The sequence below is a fragment of the Zingiber officinale genome, chromosome 8A, assembly GCF_018446385.1.
Source record: "Zingiber officinale cultivar Zhangliang chromosome 8A, Zo_v1.1, whole genome shotgun sequence".
Lineage (NCBI taxonomy): Eukaryota > Viridiplantae > Streptophyta > Magnoliopsida > Zingiberales > Zingiberaceae > Zingiber > Zingiber officinale.
Genome location: NC_056000.1, coordinates 38821405 through 38844246, shown reverse-complemented (window position 1 = coordinate 38844246; position 22842 = coordinate 38821405). Strand labels below are relative to the sequence as shown.

The 22842-nt window shown below is 40.3% G+C and overlaps 1 protein-coding gene across 2 annotated transcripts; it reads right to left on the bottom strand.

Annotated features, from left to right (window-relative positions):
* Positions 1-9817: 9817 nt before the first annotated feature.
* LOC122011409 (transcription factor TCP13-like) lies at positions 9818-11238 on the bottom strand. Of its 2 annotated transcripts, none has more exons than XM_042567799.1 (2): positions 11019-11238; positions 9818-10668 (listed from the first exon to the last, which is right to left on the bottom strand). In XM_042567799.1, exon 2 carries the CDS (start codon positions 10665-10667, stop codon positions 9963-9965), a length of 705 nt encoding a protein of 234 aa, XP_042423733.1. In that variant the 5' UTR covers position 10668; positions 11019-11238; the 3' UTR covers positions 9818-9962. The 2 variants fall into 2 exon arrangements, with proteins under 2 accessions (XP_042423733.1, XP_042423734.1); XM_042567800.1 differs by having other exon boundaries at positions 9818-10594.
* Between the last annotated feature and the right edge of the window lie 11604 nt (positions 11239-22842).

Here is a 22842-nt window from a genome sequence, read left to right as displayed (position 1 = left end):
AAAAGACAACATGAAGTAAAGCATAAAACAAAACATAAAGCATGAAATGAAACCTAAACTAATCTATCCTAATTGCATTCAAATGAGGAACTAGAACTTAAAGAAATTGGAAGAATAAGACAAGCAAGAATTAAACAAAGTAAAATGCATCAAATTGAACCTAACTAATGGATGAAACAATTCATCGAACACTTTGTAGGCATGAATTAAGTTGAACTAAATACGTGAAAAGTAAACATGGAAGATCAAATTTGCTACAAGCATTCAACAAGAAGCATCAACACAAGCAAATTGACACAATGAATAAACATTAACATGAATAAAACTAAGTTAACTAAACCACAATCCACACTTCAACTTCAATTCCAAGGACTACCCTTCACCGTCACATGAAAGACCCAGCTCCAGAACCCCCAAAGCTAGTGGTCAGCATTGAAGAACCGGTGGACAGCTTGCTTCGACAACAACGATGGAGATGAACGAATCTTCCAATGAAGAACCCCCTCGCTGAAAGTTAACCGAAAATGGAGACGCTGTGAAATGGAATGAACCACCACCGCTCCCTCCTTGTCCTGCCGCCTGAACCCCAGGTGGTAAAGCTGCCAGAAAGTAGCTGAAAGGTGGAGATCTCACCGAAGAACCCCTCTGGCGAGGTGGATGATTGGAATTACTGCCGAAACTCATTGCTCCTGCCACTTGTGCTTGCTGTCGTTGTTGCTCAGAATCAAAAAACTGAGGAGTGGACTGTGGATGGCCGGCCGGTGGCAGTGAAGAGAATAAGAGGGGTCGTCGGCCGATGGTGAGGAAGAAGGAAGGGGGAAGTTGTCGCGAGCCCTAGCTTGTCACCGTAAAAAATCACGAGGAAGAGGTCACCTCCTTCTGTGTCATCGCGTGTGAAGCCTTAAGAGAGGGTTTTCTCTCTTTTGATCTGGGTCGCCCATCTTGATAAGGAAGATAGATGAAAATCTGGCCGTCGAATCACGAGATGAGCGGTCTAGATCATTGGAAATGAAATTGACAATGATTTGATCAAATGGTCCATATGGCTCCAGATCCGAATAGAGGCTTGGATGACTAGATTTGAGTGACAGAACAAGATTTCTCCTGATCTTGATCAACAGTTCACACTAATTCAGCTTAATCTCCTCCATTTGACCTCCAAATCAAGTCAAATTCGATCCAACTTGACCATAATCCATGGCTTTTTGAATTTCCTACAAAACCACATAAAAATATGAAATTAAATTCCACAATTTGTATCAAATTTACAATAAAGTCCAAGATATATTTTACTCACAAAATATAATATAAATACAAAATTAAGCAAACAATAAGGTAAAAATGCCAATAATAAGAGTCAAAATAATGCACAAAATGTTAGTTATCAAGTATCTAGTCATCTTGACTTGCTAGGACTTGTCACTTGTCAGACATCAAGTTATCTTTGACCTACTTAAACTTTCTCTTGCTTAACATCCAGTTCACACTTAACCTACTAGGACTTTCCCTTGTTAAACATCTTGTCACCCTTGACCTGCTTGGACTTTTCCTTGATAGTCATCCAGTCAACCTTTGACCTGACTAAACTTTATATTTGTTAGTCATTTAGTAAACCTTAACCTGACTAGACTTATCTCACTTCCAAATATCAGGTCATGTTTATTGGTACAGTTGGTACCAATGATGAAACCTAAGTTTTGATAAATGATGAATGGATTAAAGATATATGTATTGTGATTTAACCTTTCGACCAAGTGTGCAGGACTTAACTAGTCTGACACAAGGCTGAAATTCAGTTAGGTCTAGAGGACCCACTAGTTGGTGTAAAATTCCAGATAGGTCAAGGAGTAACCTAATATCTGGTAGAAAGTCTGGTTGGGTGATAACCATGATTTCATTGCATTATTTTGATTCATATATGCATGGTTTGATGTTGATTTTATAGGTTTAAATCATGGTTACATCATATTTTGTGCATTATATCTATTTTGGACCTAATTGTAAATTATTATATTTTTGTGTTATTTGATACTAATATTTGATTCTTATTTTGTAGGCATCAAAGGATCTTGGATTTGGATCTATTTGAACCGAAATTGGGCTCGAATCGGAGTTCAAACGAGAAGATCAAGCTTTGAAGCATTATGGGTCGTTTATCAAGAATAGGAGAGATCTGAACCATACATTAAAGATCTGACCGATCCAACCTAATGGGGAGCATATCTGAGCCATTGATGAAGATCCAGAAGTTTTGATCCAGATCAGAGTTCATCTAGCCATTGATCCAGCCCGAATTAATCTGGACCGTTCATTGAAGACAGGGCAGATCTGGCCCATCCAGTGATGATCTGGTCGATCCAACTTAAGGGAGAGTAGATCCAGACCCTAGAGCAAGATCAGTACCTTCAGATCGAATTTTGGGCAAACTTTCATCGTTGATTTAGCTCCAAATCAATCTCAGCCGTCCGATCAGATCCAATTCAAAAGAGAAGCTACAGTGATACAGTCCCAGCCTTCGTCGATCCAAATCAATCCCAGCCTTCGTCGATCTCTTCCTCCGTACAGCTTCGCGTCCCGCGGCATCTCTGAGATTTCGGCCCTGATTCCTTCTCCAATCAACCTCTCAAGCTTCAACCTCGGTGGAGAGCTTCTTGGCAGCATCATCCCGATCATCTAGAACCGTCGTTGGGTGTTCTCTCCGGCGGAAATCTGCTCCCGGTGTTCCTCTGTTTTCGCCAAATTTGGAGGTGGTCTTCCAATCAGCGACTCCAATTCCCATCAGTGGCGCTTGGAGGTGGTTCGCCGGTGTTATTGAGCTTCATCTGATGCCCATCCGCAGTCCGCAACGTCATCCTAAATCCAGAGAGCTCCGAGTAGCATAAATCTAGATTTCCGGCCATTCATGGGGTTCCGGGTTGTTCTAGCTCATCGGGGGTGGTCCGTCGACGTTGCTGAGCATAGTTGGAGCTAATACGCCACTGATATTCTTCGCTGAGGTCCAGAGTTAGGTGGTCTCGACTTTGGCACTCTTGTGTGACGGCAAGAGTGTGAAACTTGTATGGATTGGTTGTGAGTTGGATCGGTTAGGGTTTATTTAGCTTTGTTACTGTTTTTTTTATAGCTTAGAACATATTCCTTTTATGTTTGTTAAGTTCTTATCATTGCAATTTAGCATTTCTTTGTTTTGTTGAAGTTTAATTCATGTTTGGTAGTTGTAATTTCATTGATACATTTATTTTAATTCTTGTTTGATGCTTAGTTAGTTGTTAAGTTTTAAATTAGGGTTTAAATTCTGCTTTAGGTTAGAATTCAATTGTATCTCATTATTTCATATTTAGTTTAAGTGTGTGTTGATGGTTTAATCACACGTAGGGTGACAATGTGTTGTGATTTGATTATTGGCACATAGTTAGGGTTTCATTTATGCATTAGATTAATTTATTATTTTCTGTGCTTTTCTTTTGTTAGATTTAAATTCAAGTTTAAACCCCCATTTTCATATTAAAAACCCCAAAAATGATAATAAAATACGATCCTAAGATTACATCCTACCGTTTGTTCCTCGACAGATCGATCCTGGGCTCGTTACTACGACATTATTGTGAAATTAAGGGGTTCAGTGAAAATACATTTGTACAATTTGATTAGCGGATGTGACAGACTCGCTTATCATTGGGTCTGCGGGACTTGATAGCTGGACAAAGCTAATCGGGTCTGCGAACCTAATAACTAATGAGAAGACCTGGTGAACCAAAGCAGAGTCAAGCGATTCTACATGGTAAGTAAGATATGTCACTGAAGGAGAGTATTTCAGTAAGGATGAGTCTCAATTAGGTACTTTAGATGCGGGTCTAGTTTAGGTCCATTTTTGTAACCTAGATTGAGACCGTGACTAGACCTTAGTCTTAGGAAGATAGGATCTAATTAATAATACTTATATAAATTGTGTTAACTTTGTTTTATAGGTTAAATATTTTTCTATTAGCCTAACACGTTTTTGCAGGAGAAAAAACTAAGTTAAGCCTCGGATGAACAATGTATGAGGTGCCTTGAAGGGTCTTGGAGGCACCTCGGAGGGGCACGAAGGTGCCCTCTCACAAATAAAATTTGTGGATAAAGTTTTTCTATGGGGAGGTGCCCTGGAGAGTGCTGGAGGTGCCTCATAGTGCTTCGTAGGTGCCTCAAAGAGCTTTGAAGGCGGCCTCCAGAGGATAAAATCCCAGGTTGTGGAAGTTATCATTTTCGAAGATAAGGCGATCAGATTTGTTGCTGGAGCCGCATTGGACGAAGTTTGAGGGGCCCTCAACAACCTATATAAGTCCTATTCGAGCAACCTTCAAGTATCTATTCAATTATGAGCTTCATCGAGTCTTTTGCTGCTTCGACTTCACTATATTGGTGCACTACTGCTCTGATAACATCTAATCGCTGCCGACAAACTGACTCCGACACACGAGCCTGTTCAGATTCTACATCGTTAAAGTGTTGGTAATAATTTAATATTCTTGTACTTTTTCATACTTGCAAAAAGGAAAGTGTAAGCTATTACACTTTCCTATTTTCCATACTTATATTGTATTCCCTCTTCTAGTGGTTCTGGAAGAGGTTTTTAGTGGATTGCTCATCGATACAGTCTGAGGGACGATTGCAAGTCTAGGAGTAGGAGTCGCCGAAAGCTTGAAACCAAATAACTCCTCATTGACTTGTGTTTTTCGGTTTCTCCTTTATTTTATTCCACTGCATACTCACGTTTAAAAACAAAAAAAGATAGATTTTTAAAACCACGTGATTCACCCCCCCCCCCTCTAACATGCTAACAATCTTACAATGTTTGAATCAATCCTTGATCAAATTTAACCAGATATAGGTATATTATCAAACATCGATCGAAACCCTGAAAGTTGATTGTACCAACACTGTCATGTCGAATCCAATCATTTAAACCTACAGAATGACTCTTTCCTGACCTATTTGACAATCATCAGTCTACTGCTAAAGTCTACAATCAACTTATCATGAACAGTTGAATCTCATAGTCGAGTTTTGAACTCTATTTGCTCAAATAATGACATTAGTTTACTAATGCACTCTATTAGTAGACTGGTCACAATGAGTCAAGTTTTGAAGTTTTTGTACATTGCTACAGTATCTATTAGTCAACTGATAAAACACATTAGTTACTGTTACTATAGTAAAAAAAATGTTCATAGTTATTGTAACAACATTGTAGTAATATTGTAGCAGTACTGTAACAACCCTATTTTTGAGGTTTTGCATCCATCAGTCAATTGATACACCCTATCAATCGACTAATACGCCTATTTATCCTTACCAAAGCTAAATTTTTATCTTGTTTGGTATCCAGTTAACCTCAACGTACCAAGGTTTCCTTTGCTCAACATCTAGTCACCCTTGACATATCGAGACTTAATGCATCTGGTCACTCTTGATTTACTAGGACTTCATCCATGCCAAACATCCGATCTTTCTTGACCTGTTTAGACTTCCAATCACTAAGTATCCAGTTAACTATGACTCACTTAGACTTTCTGTCTCATACCAACTCCATGTTAAACTTCCTGACCGCCAAGTGTCTTGTCACTAATGACCTATTTGGACTTCCCACTTGCCAACTTCCTATTAGACTTCCAATCAACAAGGAGTTGGTAAGAGGAAAGTCTAAATAGGTTATGGAGGATCAAACACTTGGCATAAGAAGCAAAGCCTAAATTGGTCAAGGTTGATCAGACACTTGGTGTGAGATGGATGAAGACCAAGCGAAGCATGAATAATCAGACACTTCAAATATGGACGAAAGCCCTAATAGGTCGAGAAGGACTGAATGTTAGGCAAGTATGAAAAGTCCTAATAGGTCATGGAAGACCGAATGTTAGGATTGTTGGAATGTATACTAAAAACCTAGTTTTTGTAAATATTTATTTTGAAATAAAGAATCACATTGGTAAAAAATGTCTACATTTATATGCTAAGTGTAGTTGTTCAATTAATTTATATTGTAGATAACATAGTGTGTGGTGTCATACACAGAAGATAATGTTATCGGTTCTTTATAAATTATAAACAGTAGCTCACGACTAAAATGGATAGGAGCAAACCATTGGAATAGTCGTAGTGTAATTTGGTATTAGTTTATCTTAACTATAAAATTACACTAGTACACTCTGAGTATATTGAAGAGGACCATTTAAGGTAAGTTCTTTTTATACTGATTTAATAAAAGAACAATACCTTAGTTATTATAGAAGTGTGTGCTCTTAATCCTAATATAATAACAAGTACTATATTTAGTATTTATTTCTTTGACTTATCAAAGGGTGAGATTTAGCTCGATAAATCAATAGGCCCGATAAGTTGAGAAATGATACTACTTATAGTGTGTGTTGTTGATTATAGAAGGAAACTGTGTCCTAGAAATCTAGGTTGATAATGTCCCCAAGAGGAGCTCATAAGGATTGTCATGTTAAACCTTGCAGGTGGACTTAGTCCGACATGACAATAAGGTTGAGTGGTACTACTCTTGGACTAAGATATTAATTAAAATGAGTTGTCAGTAACTCAATTAATTAGTTGACATCCGACATCTTAAACACAGGGAGATTAACACACTCATAATAAGAAGGAATCCAAAATGTAATTTAGGATTGGTGCGGTAGTTCAATAATAATTCTTTAGTGGTAAGAATTATTATTGATGGAATTAAGTTGGGTGTTCGGGGCGAACACGGGAACCTTAATTTCATCGGGAGACCAAAACCAATTCCTCCTCGCGGTCCCTATCGTAGCCTCTTGTTTATAAAGTATTATACCCACCTTTATACCCATCCTAAGGTGGCCGGCCAAGCAAGCTTGGAGCTCAAGCTTGGGTCGGCCAAGACAAAAGGATGAGCTAAGTTTTGGTGGTCGGCCCTAGCTTGGAGCCCAAGCTTGGTGTGGCCGGTCACGTATAAAATAAAAGGATTTTATTTTTTAAATCTTTCTTATATGGAACCATGGTTTTAAAAGAGAGTTTAATGTTTAAATCTTTCCTTTTATAGCATTCTACAAAAGATTAAATGAAATGTTTGATATCTTTCCTTATTTATAGTTAAAAGGAAGATTTTAATTTTTGATAAAACTTTCCTTTTATAAAACCATCCTCATGATTTTAAAAGAGAGTTTTAAAATTAAAATTTTCCTTTTATAGTTTCTACAAAAGATTAAGAAAAGATTTGATATCTTTCCTTATTTGTAGATTGAAAGGAGATTTTAATTTTAGAGAAAACTTTTTTTTTGTAAATCATCCACATGTTTTAATAGAGAGATTTTAATTTATAAAAGTTTCCTTTTATAACCAACCATGAAGGGAAAATTATTAGAGAAATTTTTATTTTAAAATTTCCAGAAACAAATAAGGAAGTTTTAATTTTGTGTTTAAAACTTGCCTTATTTGGAGCATGAATAGGGGACGGCCATAGAAGGGGTTAAAAGGAATTTTTATTAAATTTTCCTTATTAACCAATGGCAAGGAAAATAAAGGAAATTTTAATTATAATTAAATTTCCTTATTTGTCATGACCAAGGATTATAAAAGAGAGGGTAGGGGTGCCTTCATGTGGGACAACTCTCTTCTATTTTTCCTCTCTCTCTTTTCCTCCTTGGTGGTGGTCGGCCCTAGCATCTTCTCCTCCTTTTCTTCCTCCTTTGTGGCCGAACCTCATCAATCTCTAGGAGCTTGTTTTGGTGGCTGGATCTAGCTTGGAGAAGAAGAAGAGAAATGAGGATTTTGTTTCCTTGTTTCCCTTGGAGTTTGGTTGGTGGCTGAGACTTGCTATCTCTTGGAGAAAGGTCCTTGGCCGAAACATGGAAGAAGGAAGAAGGAGACTAGGTGGATTCTCATCTTGGTAAATCGTTGCCCACACAACGTCCGAGATAAGAAGAGGAATACGATAGAAGATCAAGAGGTTATTGCTTACAAAAAAAGGTATAACTAGTAATTGTTTTCCGCGTCATAGTAGTTTTCTTTGTATGAATTCCAAACACAAGAGGCTAGAGATTCTAGATTTTCGGATTTGTAATTCGAAGTTGTGTTTCTTTTATTTTATTTGTCGATCTTGTGATTCGATTGTTCTTTTTGGTTAAACCTAAGGTTATATAAGGAAATTAAATATTGAATTTCGTTAAGAGGCTTTGTCGAGGCAGTGGTGAATGTTCCCATACCCAAGAAGGTCAAGTGTCTCACCATGTTTGACTTGGGAGCCGATTTCTGAAATAAATATTTAATTAAATTTGTAACCTAGGTGGATTTGGATCTATAATGTTAAATATCGTTTGCGATCCAAATCTAAACCACTAAAAACAGATAAGTTAAATTTGGAATCAATAATGTTAAGTTCTGTTTGCGATTCTGAATTTAATTTCTAAAGAACACAATAGGTTGTTAGGAAAGGTTCGACACTTGTACAAAATTTTTGTACAGTGGAACCGGTACGATTTTCCTAGGACCAACCAACAAGGTGAGTATGAAATTCCAAAAAAGGTCAAGAAAGATCGGATGCTTAGCATGGGCAAAGGAAGCCCTAGCAAATTAAGGTTGACCGAATATTAAACAACAAAAATCCTGGTAGGTCAAGATGGACCGAATGTTGGGCCTAGTGTTCTCCTTAACCTATTTGGACTTCTCTTCTCATGCCTAACATTTAGTCCTTCTTGACTTGTCAGGACTTCTACCATTGTCGAGTGTCCGGTCAACCTTGACCCACTTGGACTTCACCCATACTAATTGTCCGGTCCTCCATGACCTACTTGGACTTCACCTTTGCTAACTTCTTGTTCGACTTTCAACCACCAAGTGTCGGGTCAACCGTGATGCACTTGAATTTCTCCACATGCCAACTCCTTATTGGACTTCCGAATGTCAAGTATTCGGTCAACCATTACCCAATTAGATTTTTTTTTTTTCCCTTGTCAAGTATCTACTAAAATTTGACCTACTTGATTTTTCGCTTAAACATCCACATCAATTTTGGTTAACCAGACCAAGATCGATTGCATCGATAATTTTCCTCTCTAACAAACTCTCCTTCTACTTATCGTTTTGCTTTCGTCAACAAACATATGGATCAAATATTAAACTTCAACTTGAATCAACTAGAGTTTGATCAACTTGGATCAGAGGTCAATTGCATCAACAAATTTACCCAATTTGAACCATCCATTTAGTCTAATTTCCACTCGGCTCACTTTGCCTATACAAACTAATGGACCCATCCAACTAGCCCTTGGCTGACACAAGGCTGTTTTTACCCATTTGGCCAATCCAACCTCTCTAACATGACTACTTTGTCACTCAAGAAACTAATTTGTCGCACCCTACTCGTTTGACTCAATCAACCTACCTGCCCCATGTAGTTCACTCGAATGAATTGGTCTGATTAGTTCATCTAACTGCCTGATTCAACTAATCTAATAAGTTCATCGGATCCCTTTCACTTAATTACTAATTCATTCACTTAACCTGTCTAATTGGACTGGTTAACTCAATCAAATGTATTATCTTTAAGATACAAAATTGAATAAAGAACATTTATTGTTATAAAAATATAGGAACAATCATAGTAAGAGAATTAATATTTTATAATTATTTTATAACGAAACATAAAACTATTTATTCTTCTACTAAATTCATGAAGGGCTGAATAATTAATCTAACTCACATAAATGAATGAAGAGTATTATCATAAGCAAAGTAGGAGAATTATCTGTTGATTCTAGTAGTCATTGTGCATAAACTTCAAACTATACAAGCGCACACACATATATATGATCACATTTATTCCTTTAATTAGTACTAAATATCAACTTTGTCATCATACTGATCATCACTCCAAACACATTATATATATATATATATCCCTATCTCTTTCAAAATCATGTATGAAAATCAAAGACTGCTACAAATACAAATTACTGATCATGATGAAGAGTTCTGAAAGCCTCATTTGGAGAGGCATTGCCTTGGCATGATAATGCTGTTGTTGTGCCCAATAAGTGGCCATACTGCTTTGCTTCCTGAACACCATTTGATGCAGCAGCCATGTATGATGCAAGAATAGTTATAGGTATGTAGCCTCCATTTGCAGGGTCTAACTGATAGTAGGGATTGTTTGTCAACTCATTGTTCTCCCATGCTACACCCAAATTCCCTCCCCTCACTTCCACTTCCTTCCCTTTGCAGGTCCTTGAATCATCAATGTCCTGATAGTTTGCACCTGAAGTGGTGTTAGGGTTTGCTATTTGAGGCATCAGTGGGAAGAGATGATCATGGCCGTGGTCATATTCTCCTTGCAGCATCTCAAGTGGGGGCAGCTTGTCGATCTCATGCTGAGCAGCGTTGATGAGCCAGTCCACCACTTTGCTCGGCTGGCTAAGCCCTAGCCTGTCTTGGAGGTCATACAACTGGATGGCTGTCGGCACCGACAGCCGCACGCGCCGGTCCCTCAGCCCGCGGATAGTCCTCACCTTGCTGTGCCGGTCCTTGCCCCCAAATGATCGGGAGACACGCACGATCCTCGGGTTCTTGAGCATCGCCGTCCACCCTGCCCGCGAAAAAGTCGGCTGAGCCTTGCCTTCATTGATGATCACAGCTCTTTCTCTTGAGCTTTGGATCATCCTATAATTGATGCAATTAATATAGAAAATTAACAAAGAAAAACAAAAGAAAGAGAAAGCTTTGGATCGTCCTTTAATTGATACAATATAGAAAATTAACAAAGATAAAGAAAGAGAAAGAGAAAGAAGTTTTTCATGAACACAGATCTGGAAATAAAAAACAATCTGAGTAATTAAGAAATCTCGATGTACATGAATTGGCTCAACATCAAGATCCATAAATATGAAAGCATGCATATCCCCCATGATCATTCAATTCCGGCCCCTAGAACAGTGCTTTTAATTGAAATTCAGAAGGAAATGTGCTCCAAAACTTAGTAAGTGAAGAAGAGTATACTGAGGCTGACTTACTTGCAAATGCAAATCTCCAAAAGCAAGAACTACTACAACAGTCTCCGAGCTCTTCGATTGCAGTTCCGAATGTCGAAAACTAAACCACAAGGCATGACTTTAACAGATGCTAGCTAGGTCTGCAGTAACACTGAAAGGGGGAGAAAAGGCAGTCCATTTGCCAACATGTGGTGGAAGTTTATGCCCATCAAAGAGACAGCCAAGTAGTATAGATCCCTCTTCTTTGCATCATTGTCATATGATTAATTATATTGACTAGTTATGGCTTTGTTTGGAAGGGTATTTTGGACTAAACAAGTTAGAGATATTTCTTGAGCCACGATATGTTTTGATCACATGAATAGGCTTAAATATTTGCAAATTGTTTAGTTTTTTAATTAAGTTTTTAGATCTAGATGAGTATGTGTGTGTGTGTGTGTGTGTCTTTTGTAGCGGTTATTTGATGTTTTTACTTACAAATGAAAATATAAATAAAGAACTATAATAAATATTAGCATCTGTAGTTAAAAACTTTAATGGTAAATAACTTAAACAATAATGATTAAGCATCAGAAATGTTAGAAGAGAAAAGGGAGGGCCGTTCTCAAGGTCTATGATTTGGCCAAGAATTTAATCGTTAATTTTTAATGGCCATCACGTCGTTGAAAGAGGACTAGTCTTCGTAGAAAATCTTCAGAGGCCCTTAAAATTCGTCTAGAAATTAGGGTTACAAACTAAACTTCTCAAAAGTAAAATTATATCCAAAAACTCTAATTTATACACTTGTAGAAGCACTTTAGATCCAAGCTTCTAATGATTTTTTGCGACGAAGCAAAAGGAACTAAGGTGCATTGTGATTCAAAATATCGAAGCAAACTCGGCACATAAATCACAAAGCATCTAGTGAACCCACCCTACTTTGCACATGTACTATCAACACATGGCTTTCGTTGTTAAACGACATAACTAGCTCCTCGTACAATTCATCTAAATAGATATTAATATATAGGTCAAGAATACAAAAGCAGAATAGACGGTTAAAGTTATTCATGACTATGAATCTTTAGATTATTCATAATAATTGGAGCCATGTCCTTCATTACTATTGCACACATAGACATAGTGTTTGGTATTGTGCCACTTTAAACTTTATTGGCTTTATATAAACACTTGGTTGTCTATATGTTGTATGGAAAAGAGAAAAGACATGTACATGCAAATGCACACACTTGAAACCCTAATTCAGAAGGTACCACATAGGCTAGGGGACCATGTTTGTACATATCAGAAGCTCTTTAAGGCATGCACCCACCTACACCAATGCCTTAATACATAGGACCACAAAAGTTTTGGCAGCCTTCTTTGGCTGAACAGTTCAGGATGCAAAGCAAGTTCAACTAGCTATGCAGTGCATTGAAGGTTTGAGACTGATGATTAGCTTCATAAGCATCAAGGTGAGTGACCAAGCCTTGAGATTAGCACTGTCTCAAGCCTTATGAATGAGTGTTTGCAGCAAGTGTGTTATGGTGGCCTGAAAAGGGCTGAGGATCCCTGAACCATGCAGCAGCAGTCACATGACTACCAACATTTTTAGGGTTTTGAAGTCATGTGTGTATGGGTGAATTAGCTTCAATTCAAGCTTAGCTTGCTAGAGAGAGATGAAGGAGCTTGCTTAATTTGCTTTGGGTGAGGAAGGCAGAGGTGGTCCTGAGAGTCAAAGCAAGAAAATGGATCATGAATGGAGATTGGACAGACTTGAGCAGTAGTGAGAAAGAAGGGAAGAGTGAGGATGGAGCAGGAGTGCAGTCTCTCCTTAGGCAATGGCAGGAGGTGAGCAGACACCATGTAGATAGGGGTGAGTAAAAGATATTAGTTAAATTGAATTAACCTATTCAAAAGTTGTTAATTTGAAATTTCAGTTCTTTAAAAAATATATAAATTTTTTTAGTTCCATTTTGATTTTAAATTTTACAAAGCAGTTAAATTTATTAAAACGAAGTATCATCAGTCAACTACTATTCGACTGATATACCTAAATCGCACTACGCAACTCAATTGGTAACATAGACTGATTCAATTATACAATATAATCGATTGATTGATGATATCATCAATTGACGGGTCAATTAATTTGATAATCTATTGAGTAAATCAATTTTATATCAATTTTGATGTGGTAAAATTTGGTCGATTCAATTTGTTAAAAAAATCAATTTAATTGACTTCGATTAATTTAATTTTAAATAGATTGTTCACCCCCCTATGCATAGAACCAACAAGTGTAAGGTTAAGTGTGTTTGGTAAAAAAAAATATAAAACCTCATTCCACCCTTATTAAGTATAATATTTATTAATAACTTGTCACATAGTAAAATGAGCAAGTTGGGTGGGCAGATCGATCTCACAAAATAAGAGGGCTAGTCGAGTTGAATTGGTTTGTCGAGTTGAGCTGGTGTGCGAGCTAATTTGGCTTATTGTGTCGGATAGGGAAAGTGAATTAAGTCAAGCGAACTATTAGCGTCAAGCAAATTGATTGGGTTGGTTAAATCAATTCAGCAAGAAGAATAAATCAAGTTGATCAGATAAGATAGATCGAGTGAATTAACCAAACTAGGCGTACACTGAGCAAATGAGACAAATTGGAAACTCTAAAACAGGCTCGATGAACTATATAATTCAAATTGGTAGAAAGAATCATATGAATAAAAGGGTTAAAAGTACACAAACATTTCATTAGTTATACAATTCTATTATTGCAACCAAACAAGAATGATCTCTGATGCGATGATAAGAGCCCGGCCACCAAGGACGGGTCAAGGATGGAAGTAGTAGATCGATAGTGTGGAGGTCAAAGTTAAGACCAACGTAAAAGTCAAAGTCAAAGCGGACAATGTCAGAGAACCAATGGGCTCACCAAAGATGGGTCGAGCAGAGGTCTACTGCAATGGCCGATTGGGCATGAGGTGTCCAATTGATAAGGGGCTTGTTCGAGCAGAACGCTCATACAGCCAAGAACACTACGGCAAGAACATCAGATGCTCATCACGAAGCGAAGGAATGCTAAGGCAACCAAAGCGCTAGTTCGGTCGGAAAGAAAAAATCAACTGAGCCAAGGGATTATGAAGAAGAGCGGCTGAGGTCGACAGGGTGGGGATCTCTGGCCAACCGACTCCCCTGCTTGGCCAAACAGCGGGACCCCTCTCATATCTCTTAATATCTCTTTAGGAGATAATACCGCTAACAATGAGGCATGGTCAACAGGCGAATCGTATGATGGAAGCTTCTTTTGTCTTGTCAGGGATTTGCATGTCCTGTTAAGGTATGACGCTAGAGCCACTTTTCTGACATGTCCTTTCATAAGACAATTTGGAGAACATGACCATATCTTGAGGCACGTGCATATCACCTACTAGGACGCTATATAAAAGTGGGTCCATGCACCGACGGAGGTACGCGTTATTCACTATTCACGCCTATGCTTACTGTTGCTTCGCTTCCTTCCATTTTCCGATCACTGATTTGAGCGTTGGAGAGCCAATGCCGAGAACCCCTTCCCTGGCTCAACACTAACGTTTCTTGTGTCGCAAAGTGAAGTGAGACCTACAAGTAGTCAACCCAGAAGCTACATCCCCAACCAGTCTTCTTCATGATTTTCAAACAGGATCATATTGGCGTCATCTATGGGAACGTAGCCTGTATCCGAAACGTGAAGATAGAGGATGTTGGATGACTCATGACGGTGACATCGACAAAGGAGGAATTAGATATGTTGATACAAGCCCGAGCAACAAAAATGGTAGAGTAGCAACAGCAGCATGCACTGGCCGAGAGCCAAGTACATGAGCCTGCGGTATTAGCAACGGGGCAGCAAGCCGGATATAGAGATCGAACGGAACATGTATCCATTCGGGACCAGAATAAGAAGCCGACCGGCACATATGGGGGTGTGCCCAATGCGCTGATCCTCTTTCATCGCGTGTTGTTCTAGACTTCATCAAAGGAATAGTGCTAAGCGGACAGAGAACCGGGATCCTCTTCAGGCAACGCGCCCGTTCAGGATGCACAGAAAGGGAAAGTACCAAGAAATGATGATTCACCCTAGCGGATCAACTAACAATTCTCTCAAGGGATCCTGGATGACCCCCTGCCTCAACATGACACTCCACTGATGATCGGGGAATACAATGGAACGACCGATCCAGAGGACAACTTGGCCAAGGTCAATAACGCAGTCACACTCCATCAGTACACCGACGGAGTGAAGTGTCGGGTCTTCCTCACCACCCTTTCCGGATCAGCACAACGTTAGTTTAGACGATTGCCGATTGGATCAATTCATAGCTTCAAAGACTCCTGAGTGACATTCTTGCACCACTCACTAGCAGTCGCCACTACCAGAAGACAAGTGTTTACCTCTCCGCGTTGAAGCAAGGGTTCAAGGAGGCACTAAGGGCCTACATTAAGTGGTTCAACCAGGTGACCATGTACATTCCATCGATCTCCTCGGAGATATTAGTAAATGCCTTCGCCAAGGGCTTACCGAAGGGGAATTCTTCCGCTCCCTCATCCGAAGGCCGCCAAAAGACTTCGACCACCTACTCAGGCAGGCCACTGAATACATAAATGTGGAGGAAGCCCAGGCGAGCATACTGCTCCCTCAAAACAACGGTCGATCACCAATCATCAACCACCAAAGGGCCCCCGATTGGGAGTAGCACAATCGCACCCGGAGCCAAGAACACATGTCGTGCAGCATATAGAAGCAGGTCACCCGAAAGCTGCGAAAGGCAAGTCATGGATGCCGTTATTTTGCTCCTTTCATCACTCGCTGACGCACAACATGCGCGACTGCTATGACCTGACGCTGATTTTCGGTCGACCGGCTCCTCTAGGATACCGTCATCGCTCACCATCTTCTGAGTGACTACATCGATGCCGGTTGGACTGGTGAAGAAAAGAAGACTGACTGACGGACGAATAGCCCCATCGTCAGCCTCAAAGAAGAAATAACACAAGTCTTGTCTGATCTTCTGCTGAGCGGACTAGGCCCTCAGCTCTAGAGGAGGAGAACTGAAACAACACCACTCGGGGTGAAATCGGAATGATCGCAGGTGAGCCGACCGATGGTGATTCCAACCAAGCGAGGAAGTCGCACGATTGATGACTAGAAATACATGCTGTTGGATGCAGCAAGGAGAAGGCCAAGGGACCTGGATCAGTTTCGGCCCCCGAGACCTAGAGGGAGTGGAGATCTCTCACAACGATGTCTTGATCATCTGGACAGTAATAGCTAACTATATCATTCACCGAACTTTTATCGATATAGGTAGCTCGGTGAATATAATCTTTAAAAAGGCATTCGATCAATTGCAAATCTACTAGAGCAAACTGCAACCCATGACGACCTCACTTTATGGGTTCACAGGCAATGAAGTATTATCTGTCAGGTTCGGCTGACCATATCGCTCGGAGAAGAACCTCTCAAGAGGACAAGGACAACAAATTTTATTATGGTGGATGCACTGTCCGCCTATAATGTCATATTGGGCCGACCGACCCTAAATGAGTTTCGAGCGGTGGTGTCCACCTTCTGTCAGAAGATCAAATTTTTGATAGACAACAAGGTAGGTGAGGTTAAAGGTGACCAGTTGGCCGCTTGGCGATGCTACGTCAAGATGGTTAAATCCGAAGCAAGAGCCGTGCAGAAGAGCCCGCGTCTAGAATTGAATGTCATCATGGAAGAACCTCCCATGCTGGTTTATGAGGAAAAGGAGGAGTTTTATATTGGATCATGAAAGTCGCTAAAGGGGGGTGAATGGCGACCGAAAAATTATCGTATCGAATTAGAGTAAGCACAGCGGAAGAATAAAAGCAAAACAATGCTAACATAAACTAATTTACTTGGTTCAAAGCCTTGGTCGACTCCTACTCTAAGGCTCGCACTCGTCGAGTGCTTTCGTTGGGCAATCACTAATAGTTCGCAAAATCATATTATAATATTGACTACAAGAACTATTAAGAAAAATAATGACAACAATGAAAGAAAGAAAACATTAGCAGGTTGTCGGAGAAGCAGCGTCGTAGGAGCACAGCGCAGTAGAGCAGTCGTTAGAAGATGTTGTTGTGTTTTGCCCCAGGGTGAGTCCTCCTTATATAGGTTGCTCCGGGCGTCCGGATCCCTTCCGGGTGCCTGGACTGTGACATAGCCCAGCCAACCAGTGAGCTCCACGTTGCGATGACTGCTGGGATAAAATTTACCTTCCGAGCGCCCGGATCCCTTCCGGGCGCCCGGACCCCCATTTTCCAATAATCAACTTCCTGTAAAAAAACGTTAGTCTGAGACAAATACAAATTATACTACCATACAAAAAAAGGTTAATACAATTAAAGAAAAGGGTAGCAATTAGATTCCGTCTCACCAAGACCTAAATCTAATTACGATCTCAACTTAGATTCCCAAAATGGTTCTAAGTTGGATCGACGCCTACTGTTCCCTCGAACGGAGAACGCGCCTCACCAAGTCACTCCCCTCCAGTGACTTACCTTAACTTACCTGCCAGACATTCGGTCAGCCCGTCGACCCGTCTGGACTTCGTGCCAGCTATCAGGTCAGCCCGTCAACCTAATTGAACTTCCTGTCAGACATCAGGTTAGCCCGTCGACTAGTCTGGACTTCGTACCAGCTATCAGGTCAGCCTGTCGACCTAGCTGGACTTCATGCCAGACATTAGGTTAGCCCGTCGACCAGTCTGGACTTCGTGCCAGCTATCAGGTCGACCCATCGACCTAGCTAGGATTCTCCTGCACACTTAGTTAAAGTGTTAGATCATAATGAACTAACTTAACCTACTTTGTCATTCATCAAAATCTCAATTAGACTGTTAGTGCTAACCGCACCAACAGTTTAAATCCATCACAGCCGATCATAAGCCACTATATTTGTTTCTACTAACTCGATAGATGGGAAGAAGGCTCAGCTAGTTGCTTGCCTTAGGTGAAACCATGATGTGTTCGCCTGGTCGATACATGTGCTCCCGGACATCTTGCCAAGTGTAGCTCAACACGAGCTTCATGTCCGATCGGACGCTCAGCCGGTGAAATAGAGGAAGAGGGACTTCAGCCTAAAGCAGAACCAAATCATCCGAGCGAAGATAGAAAAATTACTAGAAGATGACCACATCCATGAGGTGTAATTCCCAAGCTGGCTTACCAACGTTGTGCTGGTCTCCAAGCCGGGCAACAAGTGGCGAGTCTGCATCGACTTCCATAATCTGAATAAGGTTTGCCCAAAGGACTTCTATCCCTTGCCCAGAATAGACCAAATGGTGGACTCCAAGGCAGGTTGTGAGCTGATCTACATGCTCAACGCATACCAAGGTTACCACCAAGTGCCGCTCGCCCGAGAAGAGTAGGAGAAGGTCAGCTTCATCATGCCAGACGAGACTTACTGCTACAACGTCATGCCGTTCAAATTGAAGAACGTCAGTGCCACCTATCAAAAATTGATGAACAAGGTATTCCGATGGTAAATCTGTTATAACATGGAGATATATGTCGATGACATCTTGATAACATCTCTTCGAGTCGCTGACCTTTGCACAGATATTGAAGAAACTTGCCAAACTTTGAGGGCATAAGGAATCAAGATGAATTCAAACAAGTGCTTGTTCGGAGCAAAGAGTGGTCGCTTCCTGGGCTATATCATCACCAAACAAGAGATCGAGGCGAATCCGAGCAAGGTGAAGGCATTGCAGGACATGTCCCCGCCCCATAACTTGAAGGAGGCCCAACGACTGACCGGACGAATAACAGCTTTATCGAGATTTATCTCCAAATCGTCCAACCGAAGTCACCCGTTCTTCAAGATACTACGTCGAGCGACGAAGTTCTAGTGGGATGCAAAATGCGACAAGGCACTAGAAGAGCTCAAAGAGTACCTTACCTCCTTACTTATACTAGCAAAACTCAGTGCCGACAAGCCACTCTGGATTTATTTATCATCCACAGAATATGCAGTTGGCTCTGTTTTGGTACGACAGAATAGCTCTAAGCAACAGCCGGTGTATTTTCTAAGTCATATATTAAAAAATACAGAATTCTGCTATACTAGTCTAGAAAAATTAGCGTACGCACTAGTACTCACTGCTTGGAGGCTTCACCCATATTTTCTTTCACATTCAATCGTGATGATGACCAATAGCAGACTGAGAAGAGTTCTCCTTAACCTAAAAGCGTTCGGACGACTTATAAAATGGACCACCGAGCTGAGCGAGTTTGACATACAATATCAACCGTGGACGGCAATCATAGCACAAGCCTTGGCTGATTTTGTTACCGAGGTCTAGAACGCCGAGCCAGAAGCAACTTGGAAGATCTATATAAATGGTTCAACCACCCAGCTAATTTTGTTTCATACTTGTGACAGTTGTTTACTTGTTAAACAAAATCACAACTAAGGCAGTCTCGACTAATCTATTTGAGATATGGACTAGTTAAACCCTCAGTTATCTTATTTGAAGATATGATGTTGTCCTTCTTATGTGAAAAGGATTGTATCAGAGTAACTAGATGCTAAGTCTAATAAGTGTCTATTAATTGGATTTTCCTAAGGAAACTATGGGTTACCAATTCTATGATCCGTTGAAACAAAAGATATTCATTTTAAGAAATATAGGATTTCTAGAGAAATGGTTTCTTTTGCAAGAAAACAAGTGGGAGTGAGGTTGAACTAAGTGTAGTTCAAGTGACTCCAATAGATACTAAAGAGACACCTAAATAAGACCCGCAGTTGATTACTCATTAGGATGGGCTAACAGTTGAACCTGTTAATACATTGTCACTTCATAGATCTAGTAGGACATGTCTAATTCCAGAGAAATATGGATTTCTCATAAGTGAATCGAGAGGTCTGTCACTCATTGTGGATGAGGAGCCTACTAGTTATGAAGAAGTTCTGAAAAGTTTAGAAAGGAACTTGTTGTTAAGAACTATGAAATCAAAAAATGGATTCCATGTTTAACCAAGTTTGGAACTTGGTACATCCACCCGAAGGTATAGTACCTATTGGGTGCATGTAAGTTTTTAAAATGAAAAACTAGCATGAATGAGAATTTGATTTCTCACAAAAATTCATACGAACTTTGTGTGTGTATAAAGGTTAGTGGGATTGTAATCATGTTCCTAGTATTATATGTTGTTGTCATATTACTTATAGGAAATGATGTACCCATTATACAGTCAGTTGAAGTTTAGTTGATCCTGTCCGCACACTGAGTCGATGGAAACTGGGGGCGTGGCGCTCTCTGCTGCTTCCCGGTGATCTCCGCAGCGACGTGGCCTCCGATGAACCTGCAACAAAGTCAGGTCGGGAAGGGGTTCCCGACGACGACCCTTCGACGCTCAAGTCAGTCGATGGCAAGAAGAGACTGAGGCAGAATAAACACTGTGGCTACAGTAGACAAAGAGAAAAATCATACCTCCGTCGAAGTCCGGGGGTCTTTATATAGGACCCCGGAGAGGCACATGCACGCTTCCCAAGGCGTGCATGTTCCTCAAAGCATACCTTGGAATGGCTGTGTCAGAAAAGCATGTCTGACGCCATACCGCAATTGTCCGAACATATCTCTGTCATGGCAGCGGAAACTTCCTCCGTAAGATCCTTGGTACGACTCGGCCGCCGACCATGCTGCTTGTCGGCGGAAGTCGTCTCGAGAATGATATCACTAGCTGCCTCTTTTGTCCTCTTCTGAGCCCCTTGTCTCTAATCGGGCCGGTCGGACTGCTCGTTTGGTTTCCCGGGCACCCGGGTATACACGCACCTCGAACCAGGCGAGACCGCCGCTCGGTCACATACTCGGATGGGACATCGACTAGTTATTCTGCAGTTCGACCAAGCAGCTTAGCTACTCGGCATAGTGGTTTCTCTACAAAGGAGATGGTGAGCGTCGGAAGCTCAACCCGAGGTCGAGTTGTCTTCGTGCCGGCCCGGGGTCCACTCAGGCCGGTCGGCCAAGAGACACCCTCCCTGCTCGGCCGGACCTTTGACTCCCCCGTGTCATTGACCCCTTCCTCTGTGGGCCCCTGATCCTTACCACCGGATCATTAGTTATCCAAGACATTCTCCATGAAAGACATGAGAGAAGCAACCTATATCCTTTGGATTTAGATCTATACAGATAAATTGAACATGTTGCTTAGTCTTTCGCAGTCTACATATATAGACCGAGTGCTAAAATAGTTTAGCATGTCAGAATTCAAGAAAAGTCGAGATTCACCTTTCGAAGTCTATGTGCCTAAGCACATAAAACAAGAGAATTCACATGACTTAGATCCATTGGCTTAAGCTATAGGATCAATCATGTGTGCTATGTTATGTACAAGACCCGATATATCGTATGCTCTGAATGTCATGAGCAAATATCAATCGGATCCATGTATGGATCATTGGGTGGTTGTTAAGACAATCCTTCTAAACTAAGAATTTAGTCTTCGTATATAGAAGAGGTGATATGATTATACATAGGTATACTAATATTAGTTTCTAGATGGACAAGGATGACTCTAAATCCAAGCATGGACATGTATTCACCTTAAAATGTAAGCGCAATAAATTAGAAAGGTTCCAAGCAAGAAACAATCTAAAGATGTGCTTCGTCGCTATCATATGATGGAGAGATCATGAGTAGGAATGAAATACAAATTGAGAGAAATTCCCACCGAAATGAACCTAGTGGATCCTTTCATGAAACCTCTACCTCAAAATGAGTTTTGAGAGTCATGTAGAGACCTACGCTATTGGACACCATAGCGTTTGGCATTAGGCCAAGTAGGAGTGTTGGATTTTGAGGGATGTCCTATATATATATATATATATATATATATATATATATATATATATAACATGAGAGAACTTGTAATCGGATCACAACTTATGAGTATCCCTACATGTGCAATTATGAATGTATTAGAATATTCCCTAGTCAATGAATTGATGAATTCGGACATCATCGATTTTGATAGACTAGCACGGGTTATACTCCTTGGTTCGGCCAAACAGGTGTTTTCTCACATGCTGGAGACATTGGGATGTCGAGAGTTAAATTAAATGTGGATACTAGTTATAGTAACTAATTCATTGGAGTGACTTGTTATAAGACTTCATATGATTCTCTACATACATAGATATGTCAATGAAGCTCTTATTGTAGCTTAAGTGCAAGTTTCTTTCGACTTGATGTATACAAGTCACCTTGGTCATGGAGGCTTATACTTTGACATCTTAAGCAAACATCTCATTGAGGTGTGGATCCGAGATGATTGGGTATAAGTCGAAGTGTCCGAAGGTGTTTGGATAGCCCACAGACGATTCACCACTCCTTGCGAGGAGACATATACCTTATGGTCATTCGTTAGAATTATTACTCAAAGTTTTTGACCAAAGTATTACATGTTAAGAGTACAAGACCCTTAGACACATGTTGGAGTAATTTGAATCCGTAGAATGAGGAAGTATTACTTGGACTAGGTGTAACGTAGTCAGCCTAATAGGGACTGACACATAGATGTCCTGAACCAAGTGGGTATAAGACGAGTAAAAGGAACATGGCACGACTTACTGTAGCTGCTGAAGGGTTTGGAAGTGGTTTCGATATCAACCTATGATTTTTCGATTAATTGAAGATCATGACGTACTACTAGGTGTCACTTATGATCGTTCCATAATTAATGATTAATTATGGACGACCAATATAATTAAGAACTTATAAGGTTACACGCACTATGAGTTTATCTAAGAGATATAAAATGAGTTTGAGAATTTGATTCTTAGATCAAGAGAGATTTTGTT

Coding starts and splice junctions, on each gene's coding strand:
- LOC122011409 (XM_042567799.1), bottom strand. CDS start 10,667: ATGATCCAAAGCTCAAGAGAAAGAGCTGTGATCATCAATGAAGGCAAG.